Here is a 24,784-nt window from a genome sequence, read left to right on the forward strand (position 1 = left end):
AAAGTCTAAGTATTAAGCCTATACTTAAATAAAATACGAATTATAAGGCTTTCCGGTGTGGTTTCCGTCGCTCGCATTGAGTGCCTTCATTTGCAGGATGCAGACTCGCTACCTTGTCCCTTTTATTCTCTAACATAAACCAGGTGGCACTGACAGTGGACTGGTCCGGCTGGAAAAGCCACAAAAACGCGCGGAGTCATTTCCCCTCTGAAGAACACTCAGCGATCCTCTCAGTTTCGCTGCTACTGTACTTGCAAAATAGTGCGCCCTACTGTCTCTATTGCGCATGACTGTACGTCGTAATATGAAGTAGGCCTCCTGTTTTTCTCCCCAACCCGGAGTCCTCCTGGCCCCCACCGCCTCGATGCAACGCTCAAGTAAGCAAAACACGGAGGCTGCCGTCGATTATTCGCGAAGGTAAGGATTTTTAAATGCATATCCAAAGCCAGCGGTGGTCGCTGATTGTGAAATAGCTCGGCCGTGGTGGTCGGTAAACGGTGTTTTTTTAAGCGTGCGGAAGCGGTCGGACTGCAGAGGAGGCTTGGGGACTGTTTCCGCACGCTTGAGGGAGAGCAAGGCCCAGTGACCCACATTCAGAGCAGCCAGTGTCTATGTGTACGAGTGGGCGAGCGTGTGCGCGTCTCCCTGTCAATGCGTGTGTATGTGTGTGCCCGGGGACCGTGTGTGTGTACATACATCTGCCGCGAAAATGTTTCCACCATCGCTGGTTTTAGACATTTCTCCGCGGCGGACATTTATGTTTTCGTCGGCTTTTGAGAGGATCTTTCCCCGCGCGGATGTTTGGGCTCAGTTCTCTCGCGGTGTTTGAGGACCAACGGTAATATTTTACAGATTATTTCGTCTTCAATGTCAGTTGTTGCGTGACAGCTTGAGGCTCGGTGCCTGCTTTGCCGTGATAGAGGCTGATATTCCTTATTATTCCATAAACGTGAAACGCGTTGCCTGTCACAACTGTGTTATTGAGCATATGTGAGTGTAGGAGGAGGAAACGGGGGCAGTAAGAGCATTAAATCTCACAGTTAAATGGGCAGTTTTCGGTAGCAAGCTTAGTTAGCCTGCTAGCTAGCTATTATATGGGTTGCTCTCTTTTGGTTGTATAACTAACACCTGTGGCACTAAAAGGTATATTTAAATTGCAACCGTGTATTATCTGATGGCTAATGGCTGGTGTGGTCGACTCTATAATATGGACCATGTTGCCATTATCAGTGTTTATTCATTATCAATGGTATACAGTAGACAGAGCCGTCCAATGGAGAAGCACAGTCTAATGAGGCATCACTTACTGGCCATCAGGAATGACTGTAGGTCAGGCCAGTGCAGCCCAAAGCAGGGACACATGGGATCCTTAAGATGGTCAATCAAAATGAAATGCCCACATCTCTCAAATGTCTCCCACTAACATTTGTGCAGTAAGATCAGGGTGTCTGCAGGTTCTTTAAAAGTTATTAAATGTCTTAAATTCAGTTTTATAAATTTTAGGCCTTAAAAGTCTTTAAACAGTCTGCCACAAAAAATTAATTTATCCATCTTTGAATTTCTTTTTGTCAAAATAAGTAAAGATCTTCAGTGTGAAAATGCATTTTTCTCATGTTACAAATGTGTTACAGGTCTTTTCATTTTATATATCCCATACCATATTCCTACATAAAACCTAACTGCACAGGACCACATATGTAAGACTAACTATTGTACTAGCCTGCAATGCTTGAATAAGAAAAGATGACTTGTCCAAAAGTCAGTCTTAAATTTGGTTGAAAACTGTCTTGAAAGGGTCTCAAAAAGCATTGAATTTAAGTGCCTGATGCCTGTAGACACCCTAAATAAGGTAGTGTTAATCTAACAGGGTGATAATATTATCCATAGGTATACTGTACCCACTCTGGCCTCCCTGTCTATTGTCATATCTTACAAAAAACCCCTGCAAAATCCTCTTAGATCATGGGGACACAATTCAGTCTAAGGGCTGTCATGTTGTCAGATTGGTGTTGGGTCTGGTTGACAAGTTAAAGAATTTACAGTCAAAGTGTTCACCACAACATCACAAAAATAATTACTTGATTTTTACATGAAAGAAAAAATGCCAGCCTTTGCCAATGTCAGCATTCTGAGTTGTACAGATTTGCTGCTTTAGACTGTCAGACATGGCAAGCACTTTAAAGATGCCACCTTGTGCTGTGGGAATGTGTGATGGGCATTTTTCACTATTTTCTGATGATGAAAATAATGGAACCTAGCCTAAACAGTTGATTGACAAAAACATATCAACCATTTGAGTAACAGATTAATTGCTTAAATTTCTAGCACAAATGCCAGCTTCTCTAATGTGGGTGCATTCTGCTTCAGGAAGCCATTTTTCACTGTGATGTGACAGTGAATAAACTGAATGATAGATCTTTTAATTAAAAAGAAAAAGGTAGATTTATTCTAAATTAAAACAAGCATCAATCACAGTCCTGATCTTAAAGTAGTATGAGTGTATTTTAGTCTTGGAGTGTTGGTCAGACACACTTTATTAGTTGACTGCAGCTTCAATAACCTGTTTGTAACTTGCAGCAATTAACATGTTTACTTTACTCGTTAGCCTCTAAAATTTGCATCCACTGTAAATAGTGAACACAGGCACCCTGGTATGTTTGTGAATGGGTCTGGGGTTTTTTTTGTCATGCAGGTGAGGTGTGGCCGACCTGTGAGGATTTGTCAGTGCCTGGAAGAATAGGAACTAAAGCAGCTAGTTTTTCCTGCAAAGAGACATTCCAGAAAGTAAGTTAAAAAATACTTAATCACCACTTTTTCATAACTGGGTCACTGTGCTCCTAAAGAGTCTCTGAAGTACTAATAATTTAAGCATAATAATTGATTTATTGCAGGTTTTCCTCGCTGCACTGATGTTTGCTATGTGCACTTTAAAGACTGTGTGCTGCAGTCACTGGAATTTCAAGATCTTTCAAGAGTCTTACCTAATTAAATCTGTTTCATTAATTATTTATCAGTTTGTTTAGTAGTAAGATGTTTAGAAAGTCAGACAGTATTAATCAGAAGCAGCTGTACTTTTTTGCAGCAGGGTCCAATTTAATATATGCTAAATGATGCACTGTAAAATTTGTTAAACACAGTAAAACTGATAATTAATTATTATTCATTCATTCATCTTCTAACCGCTTCATCCTCTTGAGGGTCGCGGGGGGCTGGAGCCTATCCCAGCTGACATCGGGCGAGAGGCAGGGTACACCCTGGACAGGTCGCCAGACTATCGCAGGGCTGACACATAAAGACAAACAACCATTCACGCTCACATTCACACCTATGGACAATTTTGAGTTATCAATTAACCTAATCCCCAATCTGCATGTCTTTGGACTGTGGGAGGAAGCCAGAGTGCCCGGAGAGAACCCACGCTGACACGGGGAGAACATGCAAACTCCGCACAGAAGGGCTCCCACACCCGGGATCGAACTGGCAACCCTCTTGCTGTGAGGCAACAGTGCTAACCACCACACCATCGTGCCGCCAATTAATTATTATTAGTATTATTTTTTTTTTTAATTTTTTGATATTTTTTGGGGCATTTTGCCTTTAATGGACAGGACAGGTAAGTGTGAAAGGGGGGAGAGAGAGGGGGGATGAATGCAGCAAAGGGCCACAGGCTGGATTCGAACCCGGGCCGCTGCGGCAACAGCCTTGTACATGGGGCGTACCCACTAAGCCACCAACGCCCCTGGACTTATTATCTGACCAAAAACATAATTTTCTTCACTATCTCTTCTGCACTAAAGATGTAAAATTGCATTAAGCTTCCCTCGTATTGACCTAATGACCCCCCATGACCTGAGTTTTCTACTCTGATTTCTCTCGCAGGTTTGGTTGATCACCATGTCTTTCCCGTTGTCTGGTGCCCTCTCGTGACCCCAATGACCTCAACGGCAGTTTTGACCATAGAGTCAGCTTTGACCCCAAACCCTTTCTACGACCCCTGAGAAAAGACATTAACTGACCACGTGCATAAACCGCATTGGGGTGAGAAGTGACTACACACACACACACACACACACACACACACACACAAAATTAGGTTTGGTCATGCATCTTTGCAACTGAGTAAATGTAACTACACTATAATTAGAGATACGTTACCCAACACATGTTGCAGCATATGTTACAATGTTATATTGACCACAAATATGGTCTTTTTCTGACATCTGTGCTAATATTCAATATTCAGTAATGCTGACTCTGAAACATCAGTTGTATATGAAGTCTAAAAGGAGCAGCCAAAGAAAGCCACAGAACCCTGGGGGAACACTTATTATTGTGATTAGCATTGGAGAATGGCACACTGCATGAAAAAACATTCAAAACATTAAACATGCCTTTCACAAACACATACTGTACACAGATACTTGTTTTCTTTTTTGCATGTTTTAGCAAGGACTCATCAAGCTTCCATAAATCTGAGACCTGACCAGTGAACCTGTTTGTCTTTGTGTGTGTGAGTGTGTGTGTGTGCATTTAGTTGCTTGCATTTCAGTCTGATTTCAATTTTTGGTGCCAAGATGAGATTTAATTTAAAAGTGATGCATTATTTTAATAGAAAGAATGATATTGCAGTATGTTGTGTGCCCAAACATTTGCTCATGTTTTTAGTCAAGTGAATTGCAATAGATGTAAATCATAACTGGCACTTAAGCTAACACAATACTTGTTTTCCTGTCTCTCCAGGTGGTCTTCCAAATGCCTACCTCACGCCTAAAGAGCAAATCACTGCAGCCACAGCCCTGATCAGCAGCCACCATGACATCAAGCATAGGGTATGCTGCAACACACATGTGCAATATGTCAGTTTATCATAAATGACATTCAAACACGCTATACATGTGTTAGGCGCAAAATATGTTCATATATAGCTTTGCAAAAAACATTATTCTCATAAGTGTTTAATATTAATTAAAGAAATACTTCTCATTTATAACAACAATAATAATAATGACAATAATTATAATTACTGTTATTATTATGAAATGACGCGTTACAATAAAATTCTTAAGAAACTTCTTGTGTTTTGGCATCAATAGTCACATTTTAACGATACTAAAAGGATAGTTCACAAGTCACATGATAACAGAAACATACTAACTGATGGAGGCAGCGGTACACCAGCAGCTCCCATGTTCTGCAAGGTAAAATTACAGTGTTTGTTAATGGAGTTTGGCTTTTCAGAGAGCATAGATATCGGCTTCAGTTCCCCCTCAGAAAGGGTTTTTTGACAGCAAGGTAAAGTGGTGTAAATATTCGAAACACAGCGTTCACTTAAAGGGGAACTATGCCCATTTAAAAATTCATACATTGGACAGTCCAAAAATGTTAATAAACAAAATCAAATCTCTCCCAAATGCAAAACTAGAGTGTTAAAACTCTTTTTGTGATGTAATAAGGTATAAAGGTTGGATTGTCTACTATCCCTTTAAATAACAATTCCAGAAATTACCCGCCAGTACAAATGAAAGTATTTGTTTTGACCCATATTAATTGAAATCTAGGCAAGTACACGCCCTGTTTCACAAATGCACTCGTAATCTTCTTGGCAAGCACAACACATTCCTTCTCTCCCTCTCTTTCTCTTTTTTGTGTGACCCAAAAATAAACATGCTCCTGGCATGTAGGAATCCTCTCATTAGCCAACATCCGTCATTCGCTATTATTAACAATGCATATCTGCTTTCAAGCTGCCAACAAACGTGCACACACAGGAAAACACAGAGTGAGATGGAGAAAACTGCAAATATATATTTTTTTCTCTTCCTGCAGGGATGATTGTAGCATCTTTGATGGGTTGATGGAAGAAGATGAAAAGGACAAAGCAAAACGGTAAGCTAGATCTAAATGAACACGCTGGAGTGATGCTACTTGTAGTATGTGTTAAATATTAATACATTAATCCTCTTCATAAAACATCACAGGGTAGTTAAAGGGTTGTGTCTAGACCAGACTTGCACTTGTTAAATTAACCAACATTTGAGACATTTAAAGATGAGTGAGTTTGTAGCTCCTGTAGAGAATATACTATGTCTTTGTGGTATGCTGTTCACAGAAGCCACACTGTCTTAATTTATAACATTATAGGCTCACATGACAAAAATTTTACACCCACTGATTTTCAGTGTTGTTTTATTTTTTTCAAATCAAAACCAGAAGTCTCTTTAAAATGTTTGTCAGAAAGAAACTTTGACTAAATGACATTTGGACTCTAATGTTTCACTGTGGTTTTGATTGTAGTGTGTCCCGTAACAAGTCTGAGAAGAAGCGGAGAGACCAGTTCAATGTCCTCATCAAGGAACTCGGCACGATGTTGCCGGGCAACACCAGGAAGATGGACAAGTCCACCATCCTGCAGAAAAGCATTGACTTCCTGTGTAAACACAAAGGTTAGGGCACCTTACCTCACAGGGTGGACACTTCTATATTTAGTGCTTATTGTGTATGCTGTGGTCTGTGTTTGTTTACTCTCATTACTAGAGCTTATTACACTTTTATGAGACATGGGTACTGTAAATTACTCTGCAATTAGTTTTAACTATTTAACTATGTGAAGTTGACTTAATGTTTTTTGATTAATAAGTATGCCATACTTTAATGACTTCCTTTTCTGTGATGGAGCAACTTAACACCCTGTTCCTCTCATGCTCTCTTTCCCATCTACTCATAATCTTAGCTGATCACCACTTTAATATTGTAATTCTCTCATGCTGATTACTGCGCATGTGTCAGGGCTCCAGACTGTGACCATTTAGTTGATTTTGCAACAATATTTATTTTGAGACAGTGCCACTAAATTTTATAAGTAGGAGTACCAGTGCAACTTGCAAATATGCTCACATTTTTGTTTTTCAAAATCATCGTCATGTATTGTATAAAACACGAGGAAGGAGCGAGACATGGTGTGTTTCTGTTGATTTACGAGTGATGTCACTGCGTCTGCTCGCCAAGACTCCGCCCTGCTCTGTCTTTGTCTGTCTTCAACTCTGTGGCAGGTTTGACCATGGAGATGTAAGTGACATTTTCCCAGTCAGCCAAGCTGAAACACATCCTGTCCTGTTGTTCTCTGGTCATTCACAGGGCATCGTCACTGTCACTTTCATCTTTGTGGTCAAACCAGCTGCCGCTAAAATGGGAGTGCCCCTATTCTGACCTTTATGTCTCTGAAACAGCTCAGGATACTCACATGAATTCATCCACTTTTCACGATAAATAGTAAACACAGAGTATATACAAAGTACACATTTGAAAATAAGATTGATTGGATTATGTTCGAAGGAAGCGTAAAACATGTTACCTGAGACTTTTATAAATTAAGAAATGCCACTAACGTGGGAGGGAATTAACTTTATTCTTTGATTTTGGATTGCTGAAAAAATCTTGACGTTAATCAAAATTAATTAAGGACAACTCTGACTACACACAGACTCAAATTAAAGCATTTTTACTGTATAAATATGGACAATTGCAAAAATTAAAGTTCCACGTTTGTGCACCATGAAATAGCTACATTTATAAATACTTGTCTTGTAAACATTAGGTAAGGTTAGCTATGTTCCCAACGAACACCAGCAAACTTCAGAGCTATGTAGCTGAGAGTTTCCTTGTGACTTAAGAAATTGCACGTTGTTGTTTTGGTAAATTGTCTATTAATTACCAAAGCACTTATCAACAGTTAAAACAGTTCAAATGAAAGAAAAAGGATTATGTTATTGCATGTCTTTTCGGGTGGTGCTCCTAAATCTTTTGGGAGCATCGGTGGAAAAAGTTAGTCTGGAGCTCTGTGTCGTGTGTCACTGTTCTTTTCAATCCTAGCTCTTATCACTGCTGTGCATGATAATTAACTCAGCTGCTGCTTCATTGGTGCACTCTGTTATCTCTTGTTCTGTTTAACTGCCTTGTTTTCACTCTGAGCCTTGCACTATCAATACAGTGTTGTACCGAGTTGCTCTGCATTTATATCCCATTGCCTCATCATGTTTTGACTGTTTCCTGAAAGACTTGATTTTTCTTCATAAAAATTCCATCTGCTTTCTGTTTCTTTCACCAGAGATTGCAGCCCAGTCGGAGTCGAGTGAGATCAGGCAGGACTGGAAACCTCCGTTTCTTAGCAATGAGGAGTTTACCCAGCTCATGCTGGAGGTTAGAAATCTCACATTTTGTACTGTAATTCTGTCTGTTAGGTGTTACAGTATATCTATCGTTACTTCACTCTTTTGGTAGGTGACCAAGATCAAGATTAGGTCTAAATCATCTTAACAAATCAAGTAAAAAGCAGCTGTACCATTCAGTGTCTGTCCTCTCAGAATTATGTCAGTTGAATCAGATTTGGCTGTCTAATATTCGACCATTCGTTTGAGAGTTTAAATAGGGTCTGGCGGACCATTCAGGGTTCATGTAATATAGTAAACAAACCAAGATGACCGTCCAAGCTAATGACAGCTAAATACAGTAACGACAAATTGGAAATGTGCAACAACATATTCTGCTGACACTAGATATCAAGCAAAAGTCAAAGACTGTATTGTACTAAGCTGCTGTGAGCTGTAAATTCCCCATTTCTAACGACCACTCGACATGCAGAATCTCAGTCACCAACTGATGATTTGAATCTTGGACCTTCAGGGGACAGCCCTAATATCATTTCAACAGCTTTGACTCATTGTTTATTTTGTCGACATTTAACAAAAGACAAACAGTTGACAGCCTAGTGCTGTAGGCCGATGTTTCATTTACAGATGTTTGTCTTTATCTTGTCTCGCTCTGTCAGGCTCTGGATGGGTTCTTTATAGCAATAATGACTGATGGGAACATCCTCTACGTCTCTGAGAGTGTCACCTCACTACTAGAACACCTACCGGTGAGTAACATCTGGTGATTTCTCTTGCCTGGTAGATATTAGTCAGCCACTGTATTGTAGAACAAGCTTCAGCCAGATTTTTTGTGTCTGGACACATTAGACATGGTAGAAATGGTTAAGCATTTTTTTTTTGTGTGTTTTAATGCACACGTGTGTTTTTTTTTATTTCAGACGGATTTGGTGGACCAGAACCTGTTAAACTTCCTGCCAGTAGGGGAACACTCCGAGGTGTACAAGGCTCTGTCCACGCACCCCACCGACCACGACAACCTTAACTCTGATTACCTAAAGAGTCAGTAACACCCCAAGTCACATTACACCATTCTTGCTGCTTTTTCTCAACATTATCCAATAATACAGTGCTATATTGTGTGTTTGGTGGTTATATGGGAATATCATTCACATCATGGTACACAGCATGTGGCTGTTATCTTATTTTTAAAGCCATAAATGTGAGTTTCAGCCTTAATATTGAAAGAAAACGAGACAGAAACAACATATGAAACTAGAAACCCATGTTTATCCCATTGAGTGAAATAAAACATACTGATGGTGTACAGAAAAAACAGTAAAGATAGTTAAATTGTTTTGACTCTGTGGCTAATTTTGTTAGTGTGCATAAATCCTGTCCTGTCTATTTTGTAAAGAAGCAGTTTTGTGGATATAATAATCATTGCCCTGAGCCATCTCCTCAAACTGGAATAGCTAAACAAAGAGCCACAGTTGATTTTTAGTGCAGCACCACAAAAAGTTTAAAAATACTATCTAACTTTTTGCATGATTTCCTCTCAGCACCATGAAATGTTGTTACATCTTTCACATTGTTCATGTGTTTTAAATAATTGTTGTTTTTTACGTTTGTTTTTACTTAACTCTGACTTTCGACCTATAACATCATATTTTTTTTTGTCTCCAGCAAAGAACCACTTGGAGTTCTGCTGCCATATGCTGCGAGGGACCATTGACCCCAAAGAACCGCCTGTGTACGAATATGTAAAGTTCATTGGCAACTTCAAATCACTCAATAACGGTATGCCACCTGAATAGCAATGTTTTTAAGTTGTTTTTTGTCAATCAAACAATATTGCTTGTGAGAATTTTTAGAACAGCTAGATAGCATTAAAGAAAGGCAGCCATTACTTAAAAGTTAAGATATTTAATTTCACAAGAAAGAGGATCAGTACAAAGTGACACAAAGCTCTGTGTAAAGCTCATTATACGTTGAAGGTAACACTGTCAAGAACACTGTGTACTCCTTGAGTGATGGGGTAAACCAAGGCAAACTCTGCTCTGTGTTGTTTAGTCCCCAATGTTGCGAGGAATGGTCTAGCGGGGGTGTTACAGCGGTCACTACAACCTGCGTTTGATGACCAGGTGTGCTTTGTAGCCACTGTTCGGCTGGCCAAACCTCAGTTTATCAAGGTAGCCTTGGACACACACACACACACACACACACACACACACACACATAAAAATAAAATCACACTGTGTCATTAATAAATCATTTATCTAATATACTGTCTCTCTTCGGTTGTTTTTGTATTCATAGGAGATGTGTACAGTGGAGGAGCCCAATGAAGAATTCACCTCTAGGCACAGTCTAGAATGGAAGTTTCTCTTCTTAGACCATAGGTAAACACACAAACACACACACATTTATATGTGTATCACTCCTTAAGCTGCCAGTATAGCCATGGGAACCAGACAAATCTATGAGCTCATGTTTTATTTGCTCTGACAGATACTGTACGTCTGGTCCCCTTCAGCTTTGGGCAGATTTCCACACAGCCTGGCTTGCCTCGAGCCAGTCACAACTGTTTATCTAATGTGGGGCGGGATTGATACGATAACTGACAACATGCGGTGCCTTTTAACGCAAAATATGTGATGACGTCATGTTTGGCTCATGTACCTTTGCGCTGGGGACAGGACTGCGAGCATAAACCTAGCCTAGTAAAGAGGAGTGCCATTGAGGCATTATGGTAAACAACCAAGATGGCTGCAGCTGATGTGGAACTTTCTGTTCAAGTACTGTTTTAAAATTCTGATCCCAAAAACAGCAACACTCCATCACAGACATATTGATGCTACATCATCACAGCTCATCTCGACACCCTGTAGTCTGTTTATATTTGTCCATAGCTCAGTGCGATGTCATGTTCCATTGCTATAATTGGTTGTAGGTCTATCCAGTTGTGTCCAGAGACAAGCCTACCTTCCTTATTGTGTGTGTGTGTGTCAGCATAATTGATAAGGATGCCTCTTCTCCTTCTCAGAGCTCCACCAATCATTGGCTACCTGCCTTTTGAGGTTCTGGGAACATCAGGGTACGACTATTACCATGTGGACGACCTTGAGATACTGGCCAAGTGTCACGAACATTGTGAGGACTCATAGTTACACATTTTCAATTAATATTTTTTTGTTAAGGCCTTTTTCTGCTTGTGTCTGACAACTCTGCTCCTGTCTGCCTCTGTCTCTCTCCTGCTCAGTGATGCAGTACGGTAAAGGGAAGTCTTGCTACTATCGTTTCCTGACTAAAGGTCAACAGTGGATCTGGCTTCAGACGCACTACTACATCACCTACCACCAGTGGAACTCGCGACCGGAGTTTATTGTCTGCACGCACACAGTAGTCAGGTACTGCAGATTCTCTGTTCTGCTCATGAGACATTTCCAAACCATTGTTAAGAGTCTGTGATAATAAACGGCCTCATATGCACTTTTGTGATATGTTTATCAGTGGCACAGCATTTCTATATTTTCTTCACATTGGAGTCGTCCCTAAAACCCTCTGTTTTTTGTCTAAAATGCAGCTATGCAGAGGTGAGGGCAGAACAGCGCAGAGAGCTGGGCATTGAGGAGGCTAACCCAGAAGTTACTGCAAATAAGGTGAGAAATTACACCTACAACAAGTCTATATTTGAATCAGATTTAAGTTATTTTCCATATAAATTTATAAAGTTTGAATGGGGCTCAGCGGAAAGCTCAGTGTGACACTGTGAAATGTACGACAGCATTTTTTACCAACACTAGATATCAAACAAGTATCTGTGAGCTGTAAATTCACCACCTCCAAGCAGAAGAGAGAAGATAATGTTACCTTGGAGCCTGATGATGGAAGTTTCTCCTCCTCTGTGCCGCTGCATCATGTCCGTAGCCGTCTGTACCAAAGAGTGGCATGAAAAGTCAAAAGCGCTCACTCCGCAGCAAAATCTTGGGAAATCTTTGGTTCCCAGAAGTACACTGCACAGCACACTGGCGGGCACAGAAAAAAAACCACTGCCCAATTTGAGGCAATCTCAGTTGACTGAGAGGTCTAGGACTGACGATTTGAATCTCTGACTTTAAGGGGGCGGCCCTAGTCTATACTCATCAATTTTCATCAATGCATGAGCCCAGTAATTAAAAATAACACAAGATATTAAATATGGTTAAGTTACAGTTGTAGAATTGTTGTCTAAGCCTGTGTATCAAAATTAAAAAAGAAGTACCAGAATCAGTCATAATTAATCGGAATTGTAATTGAACTTTTATCAATTGAGTGACTGAAATTTCCAGTGACAATTTATTCAACATACAAAATAATATATTTAGCCTGAAGGCCTTCATCACTGTGGGTGTTTGTTCCCATGAATAATTTGCAAGTTAATATATTTTTTGCAGAATGCAGAACATGATTATTATCTTTTTGGAACAAGGTTGATTTTTTTTTTTTTGAGCTTTAGCTCTGCGGAACAAGGCATCAGCCAGGTATGTTGTGTGGAACAGACATCGTGTCACAATTTCACGAAAATGGCAGCCCTATTGCACCCGTTGCAAATTTGCATCCCTGCTGTTATGAACAGTTTTGATGTGGGAAAGCGTTTTACATTTTTGTGTCATTTACTCATCAAGCCCCCGACGTGTTAAAGCCTTTATTAGAGTCCATCATATTATCAACATGTTACAAGGCTCACAAAGTAAAGCCCAAAAACTTCTAATGGAAATTGTCTCATACAATAGGAAGCAAAATAGGAAGCATTTTTGTCCCAAATTTGTTATCCAATAACTTCTGTCACTGAGTTGCTACTACCCTTTAACATTTCTCACATTGTCTGCAAATCTCTGGCAAAATGCTTTTGGTTCTCTGATGTTATCTCAATCCCTTTGATCAGTGAAGACATTAAGGACAACAGATGTATCATAGGTTAAACTCTTCACTAGCAGATAAAGACACCAGGATAATGGCTGTCAATCTCACGTTAATTCAATTATATTTGTAAAGAAATTAGCTGTTTTGGTTGTCCATCTAATAACTGTACATTATTTATTGTTAATGTAATGTAAGACTATAGCACATGCAGTATATTTTATCCTGAATGGTCCATTGCTCACTGACCCATAATCCCTGTCATTTTCATCTGTATGCAGGCAGACTTTTATATTTAAAGGATCAGCTGTCAAGTGTATTTTTTCCTCTGCTTACCTGTTTTTAGAGTCAGGACTCGGGCTCAGAGTCGCAGCTGAATACGTCCAGCCTCAAGGAGGCTCTGGAGCGATTTGACCGCAGCCGAACACCCTCAACCTCCTCACGAAGTTCTCGCAAGTCCTCATCGCACGTCTCTGACAACACTTGCACTTGTAAGGACACACACACACACATACACAAAGTTGCATGCACATCGATAGTATCAAACAGTTAGACCCTTATATCACGCTCTAGAGACGAGCCAGTGACACATCAGTTTGGAGCTGAATGGGACTGGAAGCTCTGCAGTCAAATGATATGATATTGTCAGCAGGGTCTGAGTATGACTCTTAACTCATCAATGACTCTGTCTGCAGCAACAGCCTCCAAGCTACACATGGACACGGCCACGCCTCCCCGGCAGTCACTAGCCTCCACCATGGAGATGACATCACAGCGTCGCTCATCCATCAGCAGCCAGGTGAGCCCTGATTGGCCAAAACACCAGCACATAACAAACTGAGACTTCTTGTTTTTACATATACACATTTTTGTGATTATGAGTAACGTAAAACGTGCTGTTTTATAAATGCAGTGTGGTTAAGGAAGGGTAATACAAAAACTTCTTACACTTCCGTTACCATAACTCTCTTGATTATCTGTGTATCTGCAGTCTATGAGCTCTCAGACCACAAGCCAGAGTGTGACTCCCGCTATGATCACTCAACAGCAGCAGCAGCAGCAGCAGCAACAACAACAACAACAACAACAACAGCAGCAGCAACAGCAACAACAGCAGCAGCAACAACAACAACAACAACAACAACAACAACAACAACCACAACCACAACAACCACAGCAGTTACAGACAAATGTACAGGTGAGATTGGTGAAACGACAGTAGATTTTTGTTTAATAGATGAAGTGGGGTTTTTTTTCAGTGTTTCCAGGATTTCAAAGCTTAATACAGAGTTTGCACTAGGTGCTTGAAGTGCTTGAATTTTGATGGGAAACATCAAGTACTGAAATACCCTGAAAATAGCCCCTGTAAATTCAAATTAACTTAATAACGCTGCCTAATATTTTGACCAAAGTTTTGTTCGTCAAGTCATTATGATTAAATTGCTTGCTTTTTCTTATTTGAAATTCTGAGGCATCTTACTTCTCCACAGTGCGCTCTCCCTCTCCTCTCTTCCTTGCCTTGATAATCGTAGTTTATTTTTACTTTGCTCCACTCTTAGAACCCCAACAAAACCAGCAGGCCTATGTTGAGGTGGCTAAAGTCAACATGACATTAACATGACTTGAGTTCCAATTGGCATCATTTCCTTGGGCTACTTTCAGATGGTTCGGAGACATTCAGATGTTTTGTTGAGAAATTTGTAGTTTAGTTTAGAAAGAGTGTGACAAGTAACCCTTTGCTGAAAAGCGAAACACTGACCACATAATATATGTTTAATGGAAATTGATATTTGACAATGACTTAGCCTTTTTGCTGACTGACGTCCTCGGAAATGAAAAAAATGATGCTTGAGAAACTACTTGGAAAGTCCTTGTATTTCATTTGTGATGTCTGTATGAACCCTGTTAATATTTGCTTGGTTTCTTGGTATGCTATGATAGTTAACTGCATGCCATAAGCTTTTGGATAATTAGACAAACAACAAAAAAAGGACATTTGAAGGCGGCTCTGGGCAACTGTGATTGGCATTCTTCACTGTTTTCTGACTATTTATAGACCAAAATGATACATCAGTGCATGGAGAAAATAATAGCTAGACAAATAGATAATAAAATAATCATTAGCTGCAGACCCACTGTGGACTCTGTGCTGTTCTTTTGCTAGATTTTTCGAATGAACATTCAAACAACAGTTGCCACTAACAGCATGCACACACAAGCAGAAGTAAGGGACCTTTTCTTTTCCTCTCCACCCACAGCCGGTGATGGAGTTCTCAGCGCAGGTGAATGCCATGCAGCATCTAAAGGAGCAGCTGGAGCAGAGGACGAGACTGATCCAAGCCAACATCCAGCGGCAGCAGGAGGAGCTGAGACACATCCAGGAGCAGCTACAGAGAGTGCAGGGACAGGGCATACAGGTAAGATGGAGACTCACAACACCATAGCTGTCTGAAGTTTTATATGTAGGATGAAGCCTTGTCATATGAATGGGATAGATTTAGGTCGAGTTTGCTTATTGTATATTTATTAAATTCATACTGTAGTTTATTGTGTCAGTCAGTCAGGCAGTTTTATTTGGCTGTGCTGTAACCTTTTACAGCAAATGGAAACCAATTCTAATCAAACAATAAAGCAGAGAGCTACTTCAGTTCACTGAAAGGGTTCATTTTACTCACAGAGCAGCTGCACACTTACCTTTTTGAAAAATATTTTTTGTTTGAAGACAATAAAAAGCTTATCAGTAACATTCAGGTTTATGCACATGATGTTTTCCAAATTTGGAAAGTTGCTTATTTGAGCAAAACTAGCGTGCAACCTCTCTTCTTTTTTAAAGATCAGAAGGTTTATTGTGCTTTGTCTTTTCCTGTTGTGTTCTACCTGGCTGCGCATGACCTAGATCACAACAAGAATCATGCATTATGTATTATTTTGGTTCTATTCAGAGGAAACTGTTTCACTACCTCAGAGTGTGCCCTGTGAAGAGAATTTGCTCTCGTTAAATTAGTCTATTCTGTTATAACAATAATATTTAGATTAGGCAAATAAAAGAACAAAAACAAGTGCAGTGCAAACTCTCGACACACAGACCACTGTGGCCTGACAGTTAGTGTTCTCTTCCCCAAAGATGTTGCTGCAGCAGCCGACTGGAGCGATGAACGTGCAGCTCCCCCAGGTGGGCTCGGTCCAGCAAACAGCTACTTTGACCGGTCAGGTCCAGCAAACAACAATTAACCCTGTCCATTCAGGAACTCAGCAGCTCACCATCCAGCAGCAGGCACCACCACCCCAGCAGAGCCTACAGCAGCAGCAGACCAACGCCCTCACACAGGTGGGACACACACACACACACACACGCACACACACACACACACACACAATATTAGACAAAACTTATGTTCTTTAATCTTGGCTAAACTGGCAGTATCTGATACTTTTAAAGGAAAAGGTCCAACAATAATTATGTGCTCAGCATTGGAGGTCCTGTGAGGATACAGCCTGTGTGAAGTTTTCACAATATTGGTAATTAATGTGGAGATTCTCACAGACTACACAAACACAGTACTGTGCTCTGAAGTTGTAATGTTAATGACAGGAAGACAGGAAGAGCCACAGGGTGTGCTGTCGGTGTTAAATCATGTGAGGTTTCTCAGAAAACTCGGTGACAGTGGTGGTAGTGGTTCAATAGCTGGTGCCACAGTAGTGCAAAACACACAGACCATTATGTTTACCTCGGTTAGAGACACCTTCCATACTCTGTGGAGTGAATGTTGTATATAATGAATCAAAAGCAGGCATACTGTAACCCAGTAGTGTCTGTACGGGGCTTTTTTTTATATATATATATAAATTATATATGTGTATATATATATATATATATATATATATATGTGTGTATATATATGTATATATATATATAATTTTTTTTAGCGCAGGGCCTCTGAGATGCATGCTGCTTATGGTCTGGCACCTGGTCGCCACCTTTTTATAATGCCCCGACCTCACCCAAGAGCTGTGGGTATACATACAAATGCAAGCACAGAAAATAAGAGGAAATACAGGCAGAGGGCAGAGTCTCTGCAGTAAAAATAAAACACTTTTAGTGGGTCATAAATGATGATAATAGAGGGACTGCTTCTGTCTGAGTCTATGCAGTGTTTTTAGGAAAATCCTGTGAAGTCTATCTTTAAACTTTAATTTATTTTCTGTTTTTCTGTGTATTTACAGCTTTATGATCTATTGAATTTATTGTAGCTATGCTCAAATAGAATGATGAATGAAATTAAGTGGAAAAACTGGAGAAAACAGGAGCAAAATCTAAAACTACTAAAAACATTAAATCTTAAACCATTATTCTGTGTTAAAGGAATTCATATCATGTCCCTCTCTCCTCCCCCACATTGTCACTCTGCAGCCCCAGCGTCAGCCCCAACAACCACAACAGCAACAGCAACAGCAACAACAACAACAGACCCAGGGCTCTGTATCTGCTCCACTATACAACACCATGATGATTTCCCAGCCAGGACAGCCCAACGTGCTGCAGATCAGCACCAGCCTTCCGCAGTCCAACACACAGCCAGGCACCGCAGTGGCCACTTTCACACAGGACCGACAGATCCGGTAAACAGACACCAACCAAACCTGATACCTAAACTACCCTAATTCTCTCTAAACCTATATATATATATATATATATATATGTATTTGTATATNGTGAAGGGGCAACAACCTATTTTTTTTTTTTGTGTAACCCTGTGTTGTAAAATGACAAATAAATGAACCTTGTAACCTTTTATAGTACTGCTACTAAGGAAGCAGAACTCCTGTCTGTAACCAGGCTGTTTAAGAAGATTTGATAAGTAGATATCCAGTATAATTAATGTTTACTGTAATTAATTTTTGCTTCCTGTTTCTTTTCCCTGTTTCCTGTGTAACTGTCTCCAGGTTCCCAGCAGGGCAGCAGCTGGTGACCAAGCTTGTGACAGCTCCGATGGCATGTGGAGCAGTCATGGTGCCCACCTCCATGTTCATGGGGCAGGTGGTCACTGCGTACAACCCCTTCGGTGGGCAGCAGGTAAGGACAACGCCGTCTGAGTTATAGAGCAACTAATGAAACTGTATCTGAGTCAAAAAAAAGTCCAAGTGGCCATGTGTGAGGCACATTATCACCCAGCTGCTTAGTGCTGACAGAGTGTGATCATAGTGTGAAGGTGTTAAATACAGTGGGATTAAAACCATGACCTCGGTGGGCAAAATTGGATTATTTGCTCAGCATATCTTCCCTGTATAAATTAATTCATAAAAAGGGTTTTGTAGTTGATGCTGATGTTTGGGAATGAAAAGAAGGTAATGACTGAGTCTGCATAAAGAAATCAATAATATTTTTTAAAGTCTAGGCCTGAAAGTAGTCCACAAAGAGATAACCATGAACCCCATCTCTTTAAAACAATTTATTTATTTATTTTTTTTCATATTTGAAGTTGATCATCTGACAAGTCAGATTTGGTGTAGTCTCGCCACCAGACAATCAGAGATCTCCACCTTCTGATAGTCTGTGGACACACCTTTCTAAAGTGTGTTTAACACACCGGAGAAAACGGCCGGCAACAAAACAGCGCCTCTTGTATTTTTTAAAAGGACACACCCTCCCGGAAATGTGCGCTCCCCCTTTTCTCGTCCGCAAGGAAACAAACACACAGAGAGCTTGAAAATGGATGCCGAGAGATTTAACTGTGTTTTATCAAACGTGTGCTCAGTCCACAAGATTGTGGAAATGAAGGACTTACAGCGACTTTGTTTAAAACTTTTAACGCAGTCGGACTATGTTTACAAGCACAAGAGTTCGGCGAGCCACCGAAGGACCGCCCTGCGGATTTACTATTGGTTCTGCAACGTAGGGAGTTTTTTTAAACTCTGAAATTGTATCCGCCCATCTAAACACAAAATCAGGGAGAAAGTCATCAGTCTTTAGTTAAGCAAAGTGTCTAAAGACTGACTTGTGAGTCTAGAATTGGTGATGCATCAATAATGATACTTATGTTTAAAATAACAATTTGGCTGATAGCTGTCGTCATTTATTCCCCCTTTTGTGGCAGGGAAACAAAGAAATTTTCTATCATTTAATGCCAATAAATTCAAGAAACGTTTAGGATAACTATGTTTCACATGAAAACCAAAAACAACTGTATTTATTCAAGTTTCTTCCTCAAAACTACATTTTACAGGATTACATTTAAACGCATCATAATAACACTAACGTTTATCTTCACTTAATACTCATTTTTACTGAAGAGCTTGAATGCATCATAATGTAACTCCGCGCAACCTATGGCTGCTGTAAGTTCCAACCACCGGCTGCTAACAGCTAACAGCTAACGTTAATGAGCTTTCTTCCTGCTGATTTCAACATTCACCCCAAAGACGTTATGAGGTTCGTCACAAATACAGTGTCTGTTGTTCCCGGGACGCATTCTGGCACACTAATTTTTCGCCTGCGCAAAATTGTTGTCACACAATGTAAAAACATCGGGCACTGCCATCGGCGAATGTCCTTTTATTCACCAATAACAGTCAACAAGGCGAATATTTGCTGATTCTGATGTTCAGCTGATCAATCGGTGCAAGCAGATTTTTTTGTCAATAAAGCGTGTGCAGTACTGTTGTGACATCAGTTAATACAATAGACCCCTTCCCCTTTCATTCATCCAGAAATATCTTCAAAAGAATAGAGAACCCATTGTGAGCGATCTCAAGGAGTTGTAGAGTTGATGCTGATAAAACCTAATGTACGTCTTGAATCAGTAAAGGACCTGAAAAACAAACAAAACTGGATTTCTTATATGTTTAACTCATACGACTACAAGCCTTTGTTGTTCTGTGTTAACTCCTGTGTCTATTCAGCAGGGAGGGCAAACCCAGACTCTCACTCTGCAACCAGCCCAAACGCCTCAAGGTCAGCCAGATGGCCAAAACCAGACCACTGTAGTGGCACAGAGTGGCCAGCAGGGGCAGCAGCAACAACAGCAGTTCCTACAGGTATCAGTAGAGGGCAGCAAATATCGTTTATTTAAATAGACATCTTGACAAAATATCAAGTTGTTCACATGTTTTATTTTGGTGAAAAGTGTTGTTGTCTTTATTCTGGAGAGAATCAGATAATATAACTACTGTTTTGCATGACCTAATTATTTTACTTGCACAGTGTGTGAGAAGAGAAAGAGGCTTTTTATTGACATTAAAGAACTGCTTCATTTTCTAATGTTCTTGCACTGTTTTTCCTTCAGGGCACTCGTCTTCTCCATAGTAACCAGTCTACCCAGCTGATTCTGCAGGCAGCTTTCCCACTCCAACAACAGGGTACCTTCACCCAGGCAACGCACCAACAGCAACCGCAGCAACAACAGCAGCAGCAGCAACGGCAACAGCAGCAACAACAGCAGCAGCAGCAATCTCATCACCAGAGGCACCAGCAGCAGCTGAAACCACAACCCCAGAAACAGCAGAAAGCCCCGTCGTCGCACAGGACTGACAGCGTCAGCAGCCAACCACAGTAAAGTCTTTGTAAACTTAGAAAACCTGGGGAACTGAAACTCTAAAGGGATTGCTGCATACATTTGCTTTGGTCGTGTGGCTGTCACAAACTTCCTTTTCCCCAAAAATCGCTGCCCTCCCTTCCTCCATCCGAAAGAAACGAATCATAGGAAAGAGGAAAGCCCGTGAGTCCACGAGGAACTCACCAAGGATTGTCACTATGGCAACAGGATGGATTAAAATCCCCCTTTTCCTCACCAGAGGCAGACTTGTGAGTAAGCTCCAGTCTCCGTGGAAACCCGACAAAAACACCTTATCGCCACGGTGACGACAGACATTTTTTTGAAGATGTGTCAAAGTGGACTGACAGTGTACAGATTTACTGTATGATAAAAAAAAAAACCAACAACTTGTAAATATCCAGTATAGCCTAACAGGAAACAGAAATGTAGTATTTTATATGATTGCATGGAAAGAATAACTGTGTAAGCTTTTATTAGTCGCTTTTGAAAAATGAATTTTTACTTTTGGTCAAGTGTTTTCTGGTCAAAGATGGAGCAGTGACATGCTCTCTCAGTCTTCTCTCCCCCCCTTCTCTCTCTCTTTCTCTAAAAAAAGTTCAGAATAAGGCTTTAAAGTACTGTCAGTTAGGTTGGGCTTGGGGTTTTTTTGTGGAAGTTGTGTTTTTAAACACTGTCTCTGAGACAAAAACGGCTCTTTTTAACTTTGTAAGTACAAATTATGTTTGGCAAGAAACTAGATCACAGTTTAAATGAATTCTTTGCAGAATGATCACTGTACGTATAACGGGTTTAGTGATTCCAAGTGCCAAGAACATAGTCAATTATGTTTGTTTTTTTATTTCAAGCAAACTATTCAAAGGCGTATATATATTTTCCAACAAGATATTACCCCTAACAAAGTTAATGCGTGTGTATATAGTAGGGATTATTTTTTAACAGTCAGAGAGCCCTATAAGTAACAAACAGTATATCCTCAACCTCCTGAAACTTTAGCACTTGATGTGGTTGTGTACAGTAAATCACTGTCGAGACCTAGTTGTTTGTAATCTGTGGTGTGATTCTGTGAGCTAGTGTGTGTTTTTGGGGATACAATCTTTGTGTGCATGAGTGGGCATGAGAGTGTCCGTGGTTGGTGTGTGTGTTTGTGTGCTTGTTGCCCCTTGTGTCTTACAATAATTGACTTAGTAAGGGTTTGAAGTTGTTGGATGGTACTTGTATTCTCAGGAATGTGGAAAGTTTTTCGCTTCTGCCTCAGTCTGGAACCAGACCGGGAAGGATAAGACAGTGATGCTGCAAAGACCAGAGTGTCAGTGTGAAGGGTGTGGTGACTGAATCATATTTGACCCACATCTTTAAGAGCCTTCCTTGTTATTTCCTCATCAAAATAGTATGAAAGGAGAAGTCTCCAAAGACACTAAAAAGATGCTCTCATTTTGTAAAGGGGGGAGGATAAGATATGGTGTATGAATATAGAAAAATCATTTAGGTTATTCACCCAAATTGGACTTCATTGTACCAACGAACCTGCATTTCTACTGACTGTCTCGTGGTCTTCTGTATCATCAGTGTTTCATCCTTCTATCTCTTCCTAGGCCTCAGAAACCCTCATGCAGTTCAGTTCACTCGTCTCTCAGTTCTCAAACAGCAGTTAAAACCAGGGCTTAGCCCAAGTCCATTTCAAATAGTGATGGAAATGGGCTCAGCCTCTCTACTACAGTTGTAAGCCATATCAAAACAGAAAAGCCTTGGACTGGAGGAAGTGTAATGGTCGGCAAAGGAGCATTTAGAATGTGTTGTTTTGTCCCAGAGTGTAGTTAAGACTGTGTGTGTGACTGTGTGTGTGTGTGTGAGAATATAGCATCTCCTCTTATTGATCCTACTTCTTGTATCACTCGGGGGTCAGCATTGGTTTCCCCTGGCGATAGCCAATCAGTTCTTGCGTTGCAGTATAAAGAAATAATTGTAATATTCAAGAAACTTCCTCTCCGGTTGGGCTCAGTATTCTGCAAGCCCGTGTGTGAGACAGCTCAGCTTGAATACATGTTTGTGTGAGAATGAGAGAGTTTGTATGCATGTTACCCGTCACTGTAACCCATTATATTTTCATATGGAAACAGATGTGTGACTGGAAAAGAATGGATGTTAGGCAATGCAGAGCATTGGTCACCTGTCAGGCTATAAAGAAGACGGGCAGTGTGTTATTGTTTTACAATGACAGACTGCTCAACAAACACTTATCACAACAACTACACATCAGACCGGGCTCAAATGGTAACCGTCCCAGATATGTTTTTAATTTAGATTGCTAATTTGTGCGACTAAGTGGGGATTAACTGTCTCTGTCACTTTGTCCACAAACAAGAGGCTTTACAGAGAGCGTCTTACTATTTGAACCAGGTCTTCCACCCATCACATAACAAATATAGATCTTCTATAGACTAGTTTGTGTTAAAGGCATCACTCTAAAGGGTAATGTTGAAATGTTTATAGTTTGTGTCACTGATACCCAGCCCAAAGAATGTAAAGGTGTTATAAAGAGACAAATGGATGTTATAACTGTTGATTATGGAGAACCTTTGACAGGCTTTGTGATGAAGGAAAATGAGGGGTCGTGTTTCTCACTACAACATATAGAATCAGAAATGCAATCTTATTTACAGGCTTTGCATTGTAAAAGAACCTCCTGAATGTTTCACCATTACAAACTTTATGTTTCTGTTTTATTGTAACAATATTTTTTTGGTTGGAAAACGAGTTTAAAAGGTGATGAAAGTTAAGGTGTAGGATATTTGAAATGGGACACCATAGACAATACAGCGAGCCCCCCCCCCCCCCCCCACACAGATCCACAGATCACCTTTCCACTACACAATCTGGTTCTAAAGAGTCCTAGTTCTAGTATAAAACTGTACACATACACAAAGCGAAGAACACCAGTATTCAGTGTAAAACGGTGCTATGCTTACCTGTATGGTATGTATGTATGTATATCCCTTCTTCTGCTCTTGAACTGTGCTCCTTTTATCTACCCCAAAGTCAAATGTCATAATAATCAATATTTTGAAGCAAAATGTTTGCTATTATTATAACCCCTTCTCCCCTCTTGGTCAATTTGAAAATAAAACAGTTGCAAATATTATATGTGACAAATGTCTGCTGCAGTTTTATTGTGTTTTCGTCTGTTAGTAGCCACACTAGAAGTGTAGCTCCAGGAATGCTCTGTCCACCACTTTAGTCCAGACTGTAATATTTAAACAACTGTTTGATGGATTGTACATAACTATTGTGCAGATATTCATGGCCCCCAGATGTTAAAACCCTGACGACCGTCTTTTCCTCCAGCACCATCATGTAGGTGACATCCTTGTTGTTTAGTTAAAGGTCCTGACAGCTACTAGATGGATTGTCATGACATTATGTCCAGACATTCATGGTTCCCAGAAGAAGAATAACACTGATGACCTTTGGTGATCCCGTGTCTTTTCCTACAGTGCTGCCATAAGGATGACATTTGTGGTTTGAGTGAAACATCTCCACAACTATTGGATGACTTGCTGGTAAGTTTTGTGTAGACATGCACATCCTCCTCAATATAATTGTAATAACTTTGGTGTTCCCTCATTAAGCAACATCAACAGGTCATGATATGATTCGTACCATCCAAATATCTGCGGAACTAATAACATTCCCTCCAGCCTCAGCTGTAGTGTTAAGTGCTAATTATCAAATGGTAACATGCTAAACTACGATAATAAACGTGGTTAATAACGTGACTAAGATTATACCTTCTAAAAATCGACATGTTAGCATTGTCTCTGTGAGCATCATGGACACAGCCCTGTTCAGCCCTGTGAAAGTTGCTCAGTGCTGCATGAAGTTAAAAAAGCTTGATACTGGACCCCAAGATGGCGCCCATTCAGTCCAATGGAATTGCTTGCCCTTCAAAAACATTCACCAAAAACAGCTTCTAGCTTCTGGGTTTAATTCTGAGGTATGTAGCCCACTGAATATGTGTCCTGTTTCTCCTGCTGGCCCAGCCAGTGACTTCCTGCTCAGCTCGGAGACTGCATTGTGATGACATCACAGATTTTTAAATTGCTTTTCTCTGGTCAAGTTTTACAAATATTAAGCCTCCATGGATCAAAAACTTGTAATAAAAAGATTCGTAATTGATCTTGTTTGCAG

At 40.3% G+C, this 24,784-nt stretch overlaps 1 protein-coding gene across 3 annotated transcripts; it reads left to right on the forward strand.

The window, feature by feature from the left end:
* Positions 1–200: 200 nt before the first annotated feature.
* On the forward strand, positions 201–23,437 carry clockb (clock circadian regulator b). 3 transcript variants are annotated; one of them, XM_050044221.1, is made up of 24 exons: positions 201–417; positions 2,693–2,784; positions 3,880–4,038; positions 4,741–4,829; positions 5,827–5,886; positions 6,295–6,443; positions 8,105–8,196; positions 8,825–8,914; positions 9,086–9,206; positions 9,831–9,944; positions 10,218–10,336; positions 10,464–10,546; positions 11,191–11,297; positions 11,407–11,554; positions 11,731–11,806; positions 13,393–13,537; positions 13,742–13,845; positions 14,038–14,244; positions 15,305–15,463; positions 16,171–16,374; positions 17,458–17,666; positions 17,991–18,120; positions 19,947–20,081; positions 20,330–23,437. In XM_050044221.1, the coding sequence occupies exons 4-24, from the start codon at positions 4,813–4,815 to the stop codon at positions 20,597–20,599; spliced, it is 2,739 nt and encodes a 912-aa protein (XP_049900178.1). In that variant the 5' UTR covers positions 201–417; positions 2,693–2,784; positions 3,880–4,038; positions 4,741–4,812; the 3' UTR covers positions 20,600–23,437. The 3 variants fall into 3 exon arrangements, with proteins under 3 accessions (XP_049900178.1, XP_049900180.1, XP_049900179.1); XM_050044223.1 differs by having other exon boundaries at positions 19,950–20,081; XM_050044222.1 differs by lacking the exon at positions 201–417 and adding an exon at positions 548–838.
* The last annotated feature ends 1,347 nt before the right edge of the window (positions 23,438–24,784 follow it).

Source organism: Epinephelus moara, chromosome 5 (genome assembly GCF_006386435.1).
Source record: "Epinephelus moara isolate mb chromosome 5, YSFRI_EMoa_1.0, whole genome shotgun sequence".
NCBI classification, from domain to species: Eukaryota; Metazoa; Chordata; class Actinopteri; order Perciformes; family Serranidae; genus Epinephelus; species Epinephelus moara.

Bases quoted from the DNA above. Each gene is read 5' to 3' on its own strand.
- clockb (XM_050044221.1), top strand. The intron at 11,555-11,730 runs GTACTGCAGATT...TCTAAAATGCAG, and splicing joins TGCACGCACACAGTAGTCAG to CTATGCAGAGGTGAGGGCAG. The intron at 13,846-14,037 runs GTGAGCCCTGAT...GTGTATCTGCAG, and splicing joins GCTCATCCATCAGCAGCCAG to TCTATGAGCTCTCAGACCAC.